General features: G+C 36.5%; 1 protein-coding gene across 2 annotated transcripts in view; it reads right to left on the bottom strand.

Moving 5' to 3' along the window:
* The window catches only part of KCNN2 (potassium calcium-activated channel subfamily N member 2), a 295,300-nt gene that overhangs the window by 80,413 nt on the left and 202,017 nt on the right, over positions 1–12,870 (bottom strand). For both annotated transcript variants that reach the window (XM_073624634.1, XM_073624635.1), the window contains exon 4: positions 6,900–7,041. In XM_073624634.1, the coding sequence (XP_073480735.1) occupies positions 6,900–7,041 (142 nt within the window). The remainder of the gene's footprint in view (positions 1–6,899; positions 7,042–12,870) is intronic.

Here is a 12,870-nt window from a genome sequence, read left to right as displayed (position 1 = left end):
ATTAGGCTTAAAATAATTGTCCCTACTCACTCTGGGTCATAGCCTGTGTGAAATACATGATGCTGTGTCTGTTCATATTCAGCAGTTGAATGTAACAGATGCAGTCCTGCAGTTTACTTGCCATTCTGAGCTGGCGGGATATGGGTTGGATGACACTGGGCATCCTTCAACTTAGAAGAATGACAAACAGGATCGGGAGCACTACATCTGCAGGGAACAGTGCCAAAGAGGAGGTGCGTAGTGTAGCAAAAGTATTATTTATGGGAACTTTAATCCTAAATTGAATAGTAAGGCTGGAGTTCCCTTTAACTCTAAGTCAGCCATACAGATTGAAATCAAATAACGGGTTGTACAGGGCAACTGTATCAAAGAAGTTTTCATTGAGAGTTTAATCCCTAATATGGGGAATGTCCTTAAAAGACCAGCATTTTATGTACACTGTACAGCACACTAGGAGCATGTTCTAGTGGGCAGAAACATAACATAACAGACTCAATTCATTTGGCTAGAATACCCCCTGGAAAATGTAGGGACCTACCAAAGGAACAATTTCCATTGACCGGTTATTTGCTAGCCTGTGAGAAACAACAGCTGAAATGAATCAAACAGGCAAGGTTCCACAGTTCACTAAGAGTAATCGATCAGATATCTTGGCAATGCAGTCCATCATGAAGACAATGTCAGAACTTTGCTGATTGAATGCAGCTTCAACGTGACTGGTTACAGATTGTGTTTGCACATTATACTCTATGAACTACTACACCGTGTAGTAGTTAATTTCAGCTGTCATTTCACACCGGCCGGCAGATAGACAGAAAGTGACGGCTTAGTAGCAGGGCTAGCAGAAAGGTGGATGTAGCTCTTGCAGCACACTGTGGTTCAGCTGTATAGTCTATGATCAAACCCATAACATCCTATTAAGAAAATAAACAGTTACACTGTCAAAACAACAAGACTATACATGATGAAATCCACCTCTCTCTCTCTCTCTCTCTCTCTCTCTCTCTCTCTCTCTCTCTCTCTCTCTCTCTCTCTCTCTCTCTCTCAAGTGGGTTGATTTACAAAATGTGAATGGGCCAGTCATTTTGCAAGGGAATTTTCACTTTGCAAGGGAATTTCACCTAGCTTAGTGAATTCGGTGACGCTCTGCTGACTCTGTTGTCATCATTAAATCATGTGCAAGCAAAAAATTTAGATTTTTGATTTTTCTTGAACAGGATTGGGTATTCTTTGCATATCAACTTTGTATATCAACCCCATAGTTTTTCTCTATTTATAAACATTCTATTTTAACAATGAAAAATAGTTTTCATTGTTAAAAAACTGTTTATCATAGTGAATTATTGTTAGAACATTGATGCTTTTAGCACTGTTTATTATCACCTGTAGGTCATTGTTCATATTTACTCATAATGTTTCTATTATAATATTATACAGTGGGGACGGAAAGTATTCAGACCCCCTTAAATTTTTCACTCTTTGTTATATTGCAGCCATTTGCTAAAATCATTTAAGTTCATTTTTTTTCCTCATTAATGTACACACAGCACCCCATATTGACAGAAAAACACAGAATTATTGACATTTTTGCAGATTTATTAAAAAAGAAAAACTGAAATATCACATGGTCCTAAGTATTCAGACCCTTTGCTCAGTATTTAGTAGAAGCGCCCTTTTGATCTAATACAGCCATGAGTCTTTTTGGGTAAGATGCAACAAGTTTTTCACACCTGGATTTGGGGATCCTCTGCCATTCCTCCTTGAAAATCCTCTCCAGTTCTGTCAGGTTGGATGGTAAACATTGTTTGACAGCCATTTTTAGGTCTCTCCAGAGATGCTCAATTGAGTTAAAGTCAGGGCTCTGGCTGGGCCATTTAAGAACAGTCACTGAGTTGTTGTGAAGCCACTCCTTCGTTATTTTAGCTGTGTGCTTAGGGTCATTGTCTTGTTGGAAGGTAAACCTTTGGCCCAGTCTGAGGTCCGGAGCACTCTGGAGAAGGTTTTAGTCCAGGATATCCCTGTACTTGGCCGCATTCATCTTTCCCTCAATTGCAACCAGTCGTCCTGTCCCTGCAGCTGAAAAACACCTCCACAGCATGATGCTGCCTCCACCATGCTTCACTGTTGGAACTGTATTGAACAGGTGATGAGCAGTGCCTGGTTTTCTCCACACATACCACTTAGACTTAAGGCCAAATAGTTCTATCTTGGTCTCAGCAGACCAAAGAATCTTATTTCTCACCAACTTGGAGTCCTTCAGGTGTTTTTTTTAGCAAACTCCATGCGGGCTTTCATGTGTCTTGCACTGAGGGGAGGCTTCCGTCGGGTCACTCTGCCATAAAGCCCTGACTGGTGGAGGGCTGCACTGATGGTTGTCTTTCTACAACTTTCCCCCATCTCCCGACTGCATTTCTGGAGCTCAGCCACAGTGATCTTTGGGTTCTTCTTTACCTCTCTCACCAAGGCTCTTCTCCCCCGATAGCTCAGTTTGGCCGGACGGCCAGCTCTAGGAAGGGTTCTGGTCATCCCAAACATCTTCCATTTAAGGATTATGGAGGCCACTGTGCTCTTAGGAACCTTAAGTGCAGCAGAATTTTTTTTTGTAACCTTGGCCAGATCTGTGCCTTGCCACAATTCTGTCTCTGAGCTCTTCAGGCAGTTCCTTTGACCTCATGATTCTCATTTGCTCTGACATGCACTGTGAACTGTAAGGTCTTAAATAGACAGGTGTGTGGCTTTCCTAATCAAGTCCAATCAGTATAATCAAACACAAATGACTCAAATGAAGGTGTAGAACCATCTCAAGGATGGTTAGAAGAAATGGACAGCACCTAAGTTAAATATATGAGCGTCACAGCAAAGGGTCTGAATACTTAGGTCCATGTGATATTTCAGTTTTTCTTTTTTAATAAATCTGCAAAAATGTTAACAATTCTGTAAATTTCTGTCAATATGGGGAGGAAAAAAAATGAACTCAAATGATTTTAGCAAATGGCTGCAATATAACAAAGAGTGAAAAATTTAAGGGGTCCGAATACTTTCCGTCCCCACTGTATATCTCTCACTCAGTCTATTGTGCATCATTTATGTTGACTTGCAGTTTTTATTCTATAGTCATAATGCCTCTACTATAATATTTGGTATCTCTCAGTGCATTGTATACTATGTATTTATGTTTCCCTTGCATCTCTTACCCAGTATTATCTTAAAACACTGTACAACATTTATAACATTTAATAAGATGAGAATTCCCTCTAAGGATAATTATAGCGATGTCTATGATCAATCACTTAATCCTCCCCCTCTCAATATGCTTTCAATGCCAGCACATGTCTGTATTCTGTCTTCAGGGTCCCTGTGCGTGCCACTCTATCCCTCTTCCGCATACGCATCAGTTGAAATGACAAATGCCAAAAACCGAATATCTAATGAAACATGCCATCTGCCCAAATTTAGTACAGGCAGGGCAAGCAGTCCCAGAATACTACCAATCACTGGAAAAAATAAACCTCCTTTAAGTAAACTCTAATTACAAATATTTATTAGCCTATACCAGCCTATACCAGCTAGAGGCTTTTCATTTGACTTATGTAATTTCTACCCCTCTATTTATTCATTTAAAAATCACCTGCAGTCTTCCCTACTCATAACCCTTGCATAGTTAAATTATTTTGACAAAATATATACATTTAAATTAATTTAAAAAGCATTATAAATTCATGAACTACCAGCCACTGTTATTTCATTCCTGTGGTATAAATATTAATCTTGAGCTTTAACCACACAATCTCTTCACTAATAGAAAACATTTTTCATAAATTTTTTTATATTTCATATATTGTGTACTGAGTTTATTAGTCTACATATCAAGTAAACCATGCACTATTATGTTCCAGTGTGAGGATACAATAACCATCATGGGTCTAATTATTCACAAAATCTTTTTATGGATTACATAATAGTTTTATTTTTACATAACAGCATTTATACATAGATTTTGTTAACACAATATATCACTGTATCCGTTATCATTTAATCTACAGTAGCTATCCCATATCTCAAACAGTGACTACTATACAGTAAATACTAATGATTATTTTTATGCTATGTGCTGTTTATATTATACTTATTTTTTTTTACCTTATTTCACTTTCATGTATGACAAATAAATAACTACCTTTTGAAGGAAATTTTTCTTAGTATCCCCTTTAAATTTGGATACTACTGCTGACCTCACCTGTTGTTTTCTGTTTGGGGCAAAAACCTTCTACTCTATTATGCTATTTGGCAAAATCAGGTAAAAATGTTTGTTTATCTGCTATGGGTTTTAGCCTATCATGCCTGAGAACCAGAATAGCAGAAAAGCCTGTAGCCCTAGGCTCCAAGGAAACACTGCCAAGCAGTAGCTCACCTGGTTATTTGTCACTGTTGACAGGCATGCCATACGTTTAACACAAAAGCAAGGAAATCGCTGATGAGAAGTACAAAACTGCTATTGTTTGTTTTTAAGTGGCAGAAAACCAATCTACTGAACAAAGAGCTGTTTTGGAATTATTGTAGGCATATTTTGTTATTTAGCATTCTGCTTCACTGCTGTCAAATTAAACACAGCAGGTGAAAGCTAACAAAACTGCCCAAATAAGAACTGAAGCTAGCCATACATAAAGGTAGCTCATCATTTGTAAATGAAAAAACACGTCTTTATATGAACCTTTTTTACATTTAAATATTGAAAAATGTCATCCTAGCACCACCTTGGAATTATAATGACAGATTTAAATCAAATTAATGCTCATGGACAACCATTACATTAAGGTAACTATTAGTAGTTTTCTGACAATGCAACCTTGATAGGTTGTAAAGCGTTTCTAAAGAAAACTGTGTTGGATAGAGTGATAAAGTGTTAAAACCAATGCCAGTTTTTATTGCTGTAAGTCCCCCCACATTCTTTTTGCTCTGGAGAGACTTCTTACTGTTGTGTCTCTAAGAAGGGAAGCAAATGTAAAATCTCCCCAATGGAACACATTCCAAAAAAAAAAAAGCAAAATAACACAAGTTTCTTATGTTTCTTAACCATTCCATAATCCTAAACTAAGAAAGGTTTTGTCTTTATATACACATAGAGGTTGTTTACATTATTTTGAAGGATATATTGGAAAAACATCAGTTTGGACCATATGAATATATGTAAAAATAGCTCACATTAAACTTATGAATTTTGTAGACTTGTATCTATAGAGAATACAACCTTTACTTCCAGTATATTTGTGGAATAAGGATAGTCATGGAGAGCCTTCCCACTGTCATTCAGTAGTGGAGGATTACAGTAGAAAGAGCATAATCTTTTGCTTTATGTCTAAGAGACCATTGTAGTGTCTGTACTATGATAATCTTAGGAACCAGGCATTGGTAGATGTCATCAACTGAGAAACCAAAATGAGTTTTCTGCACATGTTTCTGACCCCTGTGGACAACTCACTTCCACACTTTGTGCAAAAATAGCATTGAACCAAATGGCTTGAACCTCAAGAGTGTTCAGGAAATATTAACTTCATACAGAGTTAGAATGGATGTAGGCTGTAGCATCTCACGATGTTGGCAGTGCATCACCCATTGATTTCTATTGATTTCTATTGAGTTTGTATTCAAAGTCTGTGTGTCTATCAGAAGCAATATGGAAATAGAAAACATAAAACAGGTCTTGCATTTTTTTACTGTAGATTGGTGGAAAAAAAAGTAAAAAAAATGCATGCCTTAATGTTCAGTAGGGTGATTTGTTAGTTTTCAGTATGCTCAGATATGGAATGAGCTATCTGGAAAACTATTATACAGAGCAACACAAAGTAGGGGAGAACCGGCCAAAGACTCAATTCAGCAGATTGAAAAATATGTTTCTTTTAAAGTATAACTAAAGCCAAAACATTCTCTTTTGTTTTAGACTAGGGATGGGCTGAAACTTGTCAGATTTTTATTATCATCCTTGTCCCATTGGGGGAATTTTCTTTCTCTTTCTGTCCTGGAGAAACAGCAAGAGGTCTTTCCAAAGTGAAATAAATCCTAGATAGTTCTAACTAAAACAAGTGTCTGAATTAAAGGATTCTCCTTCTACTTAAGTTTTGGTTAAAAAACTACATTTTTGCCCATTAATCTGTATCATGCCCACTAAGACAAATAGAGTGAATCTCCAGACAGCTACATTAATAACCTGACAGAGGTTATAATCCTTCCGCACTCCATCCAACAGTATAAAAAAACAGCTGGCTTTAGATACAATTTAAAAACATTAGAAAAGGCTAAAAATGTTAGTTACTACTTGAAATAATTTTCGGCACACCTAGCAGCTAACTTTTTGGAGGCATCCTTTTATGTCATAAAGGTTCAGTCCACCCAAAAGTGAAACTGGGTTAAATTACCCAGCAGTTTCTATAATCCCTTTGATAGGTTCTCCTACTGTGGTCATTATGTTTCACTCTTTTACAGCATGCTGAATGCAGCTGGGGTAGGGGAAAAACAAGAGTGTGCAGTAGGAATTCTCACAACTAGTCCCCAGTAATTTCACTCAATCTCTACAAAACAAAATAGTTTTGGATGAAAAGGCCCACTGTCCTTATTCAGTAGAACAACCTGAAAGATCACCAGCCGTTTTTCTAAATATTCTTTATATTGCATTTTTTTATTGCAACAAATATGCAGTTTGCACTTTAAAAGCAAAGGGCTAAACTAAAGTCACACTTATGCAAAGTAACTATGCTTAGGAAAAATCGGAGATCTGGTGCTTACTTTAAGCTTAGAGTTGCAGGCAATATACAGTAGAGGAGAACAACCAATCTCATTCATCAATGTTTCATCAATGCTCAATCAAGTTCAACAAAAGTCATAGTGATTAAATGTCTTCTTACCATAATTCCAGTAAGTAAACAAACTCCTTTTCCACAGTATGTGTTCGGTACCATGTCCCCATATCCGATTGATAGAAAAGTAATTGAAATTAACCACATTGCTCCAAGAAAGTTGCTAGTTACATCCTGTTGATCATGGTATCTAAAAAAAGCACAAAGTGCTCAATTAATTGAATGGTTATGTATTATAGACAGAAATATGATGATGATCATGAGATTTGAAAAAAAAAACAGGAAAAAACGTATTCAATATAAAAGTCACTACTATATGCAATACATCATCATCATCATCATCTAACTGCAATTTCTACAAATTCAGAGGCCAGTTCAGCTGTCTAGTGAGTATAATTACTAACAGGCATGTTCAAGCAGAAGAGCTATCCATACATTTGTGCCTATACTGTCTGCACTACTGCTGCTTCCTTCCTACATCCAGTTTTTGTCTTCTATATTTAGATATACAATATATATATATATATATATATATATATATATATATATATATATATATACAATTTCCCTGTTGTAAATCTTATAATAGTCTTATCAAATTATTTTCAGTTTTTTTTTTATAATTATATGGGAGTAGTCTTACTTGCTCATTAAATACATAGGCTTAGCCATACTGATTTGCATAGACACACAGCTTTGCAGTACTACACAGTGGGGTTGATTTACTAAAGCTTCAGCTTCTAACTTCAGCTTGTTCAATTAAGCGTGGACAAAAAACCTGGAAGCTGATTGGTTTCTATGCAGAACTGCACCAGATTTTGCACTTTCCAGTTTTGGTAATTTGGTAAATTTTTTACTTTACTGCTCTTCCTTACACTGAAAGTCTAGAGCTGGCCAACTCATTGAAGACATAGTATACCCGGTTGCTGATATCATACCGTGTCAGTTGTTAAGCAGACAGCTGTTGCAGAGTTATTGCTGTTGCTAACATACCCTTTCTCTAGTGGCTAATTCAAAACTCTTTACATTAAATACCATAATAATAAGAAAGAAAAAAAAACAAGCATATAAAAATACTTTTAGATAAATGCTACAATAATAGGACAAAATATCTGCTTATTGAAAATATACTATAACAAGTCTTTCTAAAACATATAGCCTATTTAAGTCTTTCATTGCTTGTAACTACAAGAAATACTAAGATCTGATATGTATATTCAACTAATGCTACCATTTAATGTAATCAATATTTTGTTAATTGCACCAATGTTTATATTTTCAAAATCAATAAACAAATTTGACAAGAAAATATACTATAACCAAATATATTTTCACCAATTCTTGCCTGCAACCTGTGTTAATTACATTCCTCAGCACCATGCCCTGTGCTGAAGGAGGTTCATGAAAGTCCTACGGCAGAACACCTGTGCCCTCCACTTGTTCTGTGATTGCTTTGTATCTGACAACTGCTCTGTAAGATACAGGGATAGGAAACCAATCAGCATTGTTACTAGCTGTGTGATCACTATGATAGCCAATCAAATAGAACATAATGGGATGCTTTACTAAAACTGGAAAGTGCAAAATCTGGTGCAGCTGTGCATGGTGGCCAATCAGCTTTTAACCTCCCTGGCGGTTTTCCCGAGTGTGGCTCGGGGTTAAAATTCAGCACCATTAGCGGTAACCCCGAGCCACACTCGGGATTACATTGCAGGATCCTGGTGCCTCCTTACTTACCTTGTCCCCGGGATCCTGCGATGTCCCCCGCAGTGTCCGAGGGCTGTTTCCTCCTCCGAAGCCTCTCTGTGCCAGGCTCCGTTCCCTGCGAGCGTCGCGACGCACGGGGGCGGAGCCTGGCGGCAAATTCAAAATAATTTAAAAATCATAACACATACAGTACTGTAATCTTACAGATTACAGTACTGTATGAAATGATTTCACATCCCTTTTGTCCCCAGTGCTTTGGCTCATGCCCTGCATGCAGTTTTACATGATATACACTGTTCTTTCTGCCTGGAAACTGGAGATTGTCCATAGCAATCAAAAAGTGTCCCTTTACGTCAAAAGTGGCTTTAGACCAGCTAGAAAACAGCGATAGTAAATTAGAACACTTGCAGAATTGAGCGATAGTGAATCGTGGGGAAATTTATTGTATTACTATTTATTTTTATTTTTTAAAATTATTTATTTTTATTTATTATATTATAGTTTATGTTTTTGTGTTTCAAACTTTATCATACCCGGGATATCTACTAGACTCTGGTTTGAACAGATTTAAGTGCGTTATTGTTAAGATTTACAGACCTACAATATAAAACGCCAAATTTCCATGCAAAATAATTGTACCGCTTTCAGCACCTAAAATCCGAAAGAATCATACCGCCAGGGAGGTTAACCTCAGCTTGTTCAATTATTATAATTAATATAATAGGATGTGCCAGCGCCTATCCTGAGTAATGATACGCAGAAGATAGTATAGTGCAGGGATATGCAATTAGCGGACCTCCAGCTGTTGCAGAACTACAAGTCCCATGAGGCATAGCAAGACTCTGACAGCCACAAGCATGACACCCAGAGGCAGAGGCATGATGGGACTTGTAGTTTTGCAACAGGTGGAGGTCTGCTAATTGCATATCTCTGGTGTACTGCATACATGTAGACAGGAAGTGACTGCAAAGACACTACAGGATAATCAGCTTCCAAAAAAAGGATGAAAAAATTTAAAAATAGTATTTTAGAATAAAAAAAACAATTGTATAGGATGCACTGTGCTTTTGCAAAGCAAATGTCTTCCATTTTAGGTTTACTTTTACTAAACTTTCAAAAAGGATTGTTTATAGGTTATCAAGGATATGTTTCCTTAAATTACAAGATAACAACTGATTAGTAACAAAAATGTTTTCTTTTAACAGGTTAATGATTGAATATTCACAGTAAACAAAAGTAACTGAACATTTCTATCTTTTCTAACATAAATTATTACTGGCATGATGCACCACATGTGATCCTCAAAAGGATTATTGGTTATTGTATTATTCCTAATTATTCTACTCACACTGATTTCATGTTTTTCTGTTTGATATGCCCATTTCTACAAAGTGGACCTTCACTCTAAAGTATAAGTCATGTTGCCTTACCTCCTCTACCCACCCTCTTATACAGTTGGACATAATTTTATTTATTTTTTATCTGGTGACATTTATTTGTTCTGCAAACTTCATTTCTTGCCTAGGGGATGACTACATGGTCTCCCTCGCCCTCCTGTATGTGCACAAATGGGTGGCAGGGCTTCAGGTTTCAAGGGAGCCCTTCAGCACATCTGTGCTTGCACAGGTTTTGCCGACCCTTTGTGCATGCGCAGGGTTTCCAGCACACGCGCAAATATGGTAATTAGAGAAATCTCTAAGCCCCACAAGGTCAGCTACAGTGTACAGTCTTGGCAAGATTTTGTGCTGGGATAAATTAACTCCCGTGCATGGAAGTTATGTAATCCCAGTCCAATCAAGATGGCCGAAGGCTCTGAAACTGAAAAAAGACCAGAAATTGATGAAAGTGCCAGCAATGTGAGGGAATGTGAAAATCACAGCAGTGGAAGTGGTTGGTTTGCAAGATAATGTGCCACAATGTGCAATCATGCTGTGTATACTCACATATTGTGGAAAAAGCTCCTAAAGGCCCTATCCTATTATACAGTTTAATTCAGCTTTAGGTCAGGTAAATGTGAAACATTTATTCACCTAATACACAGCTATATCTAATCAAATCCTCCTACTTTAAAATACCCCATGAGTTCTTATAAGTCCCAAAATGTCACATATACAGATGTATAAGAATAAACCAATAAATAATAATAAGTAGTATCAAATGAATGTGCAAAAAAATACAATCTAATGTGAACACACATACATATCCCCAAATTATTAAAGCATTATTAAACCCAAAAGCAAATATTTCTTATATTGCAGTTTATTAACTTTTAGATGGAATGTCTGTATTAGTTTCCTTTTTCGGGCTTTCTTTCTTCTATTTTCATCTGTTAATCCAGCCAAGATGTCCGTTGTTTTTCAAAAGCACAAGCTGTCCAGCAGAATGTATTAGTTTACATGGATGGGACAACCACTTAACAGTGGCAAGGGTGATTAAAATGATCAGATCTTACTTACTGATGCAAAGCCTTTATCCCAAAAGAAAAAAAAAATGTTTGCTGTAACTGCTTATAAAGTGTGAGCTGGAGTTTGGCTTCAATTTGTTAGTGTATCTAAATCTGCTCATTATTTAACACTGACCCCCCCCCACTGAAAATCTGAAAATGTTGCTGCCTGCTGTGCCTCCTGTCATCATTCATCCAGAGTTATGTTCCACTAATGCAGGCAGTGTGTTATTGGCCCGATCACCAGGTGAAAACAGAGAGGAAACATGCCAAAGAAAAGAAAACTGATGCAGCCAACACATGTAGTGATTGGTATGCTGCAATAAAATACATTTTTGGTTCTAGGTTTAATACTGGTTTAAGGCGCAAGTGCATAATCAGACGATAGTGTGGACCAATACAAAATTTTTACACTATGTTTACATTATTGTTTTTTTTTTTTTTGCCTGTCCTACTAAAAATTGGAGCAAAGTGACATAAAGGAAAGAGGAGAGGTGGAGGATCTGTGACATGGAACCAAGACATGCCTAGTGGTGGAAGCATGTATTAAACTTTTTTATTATACTTTTTTATTATAAAGGTCATATGCACATGGTGAATTAATTAATTAACCCAAATTCATTAGCATTTTACTTGGAATAGCATGTGGATTTTGGCGCAAAGTTGACCTTCATTGGAGCATAGGTTTGGTTGCTGCAGGTTAACTTTTTGCACAATTACTGAACTGCACATCAGCACTTTGCAATACTCATCTGTATTGATTGGACTTTGGTGGACACTTCTCTGTGGTTGTGTTTATTGATGGATATTGTTTTAGTAGTTTACAGTATAATCTGATTATAAAAAAGCAAAAATTGAAAAAAAGAAGGGACTTTCACTACTCCACAAAATCAAAATAAACAATAAAATATTTCTTTATTATTAACTTAAATTAAAATCATGTGCTGATACAAACTATTCAAAAAAACTTTCCATGTTATTATAAAACGTACATACACTGTAACAGTTGATATACAGTATTGTGAAAAACAATTGGTGCTGATTGAAGCTAAAGGGTAGTCACACTAAATATTGATTTGATTTAGATTTTTCTTCTGTTCGCCAAATTTGCATTTTGTAAATTGATACAGATAAACAATTAAAACATATATTTTTGAAAGCATTCTTACTTTACAGCTTTTCTTCACACCTGCCTAAAGCTTTTGCACATTAGTGTACTTTTGAACTACCAAGCCTTCATACCACTCTATGATAATGATTATCCTTTCTATTGCCTATATGTATTAGTATAGGGACCACTGATGGGGAAATATAAATTTCTCTACATGTTTCTTAGACCAATGGTCTTCTTTGTCAATAGGAGCATGAGAGGTTCATCCCTACAATGATGCAAATACATAATTATTCCATATGTATTTCTGAGTTAGCACTTCCACCAAAAAACATACTAAAATAGCATAGTACAGTTTCAGTATTATTAAAATCTTTGATAACATTCCCACAGACGACCGTCAGGATAACCCAGGCAGAGAGGCTGAAGAGGACCTTATGGGAGTCTAGCTCCTATTAGACCTGTCACTAAATAAATATAGGACCTCAAAATATTCAAATCTACAAATAATTAACAGGGTGAGAAAAATCTACATCTTAGTTCACATCTACTAACCTACTCCTATTTGATGACAATATTAAACTCTGTTTTAAATCCTTCCACAGTGTACTCTGTCTGTAGCCTCCAGGAGTACCTGTGTTCACAGGAAGAGAGTTAAATCAAATCAAAAGTCAAAAATTGACTCACCTTTCTATTGTACTCACAATGCGTTTTGGGGGAGAACCCCTTTCTTTAGAGCCTAAGCAGGTAGTGACCAC

The sequence above is a fragment of the Aquarana catesbeiana genome, linkage group LG01, assembly GCF_042186555.1.
Source record: "Aquarana catesbeiana isolate 2022-GZ linkage group LG01, ASM4218655v1, whole genome shotgun sequence".
NCBI lineage: Eukaryota > Metazoa > Chordata > Amphibia > Anura > Ranidae > Aquarana > Aquarana catesbeiana.
The sequence above is the reverse complement of the archived record's forward strand: the minus strand, read 5'-3'. Positions and strand labels throughout refer to the sequence as shown.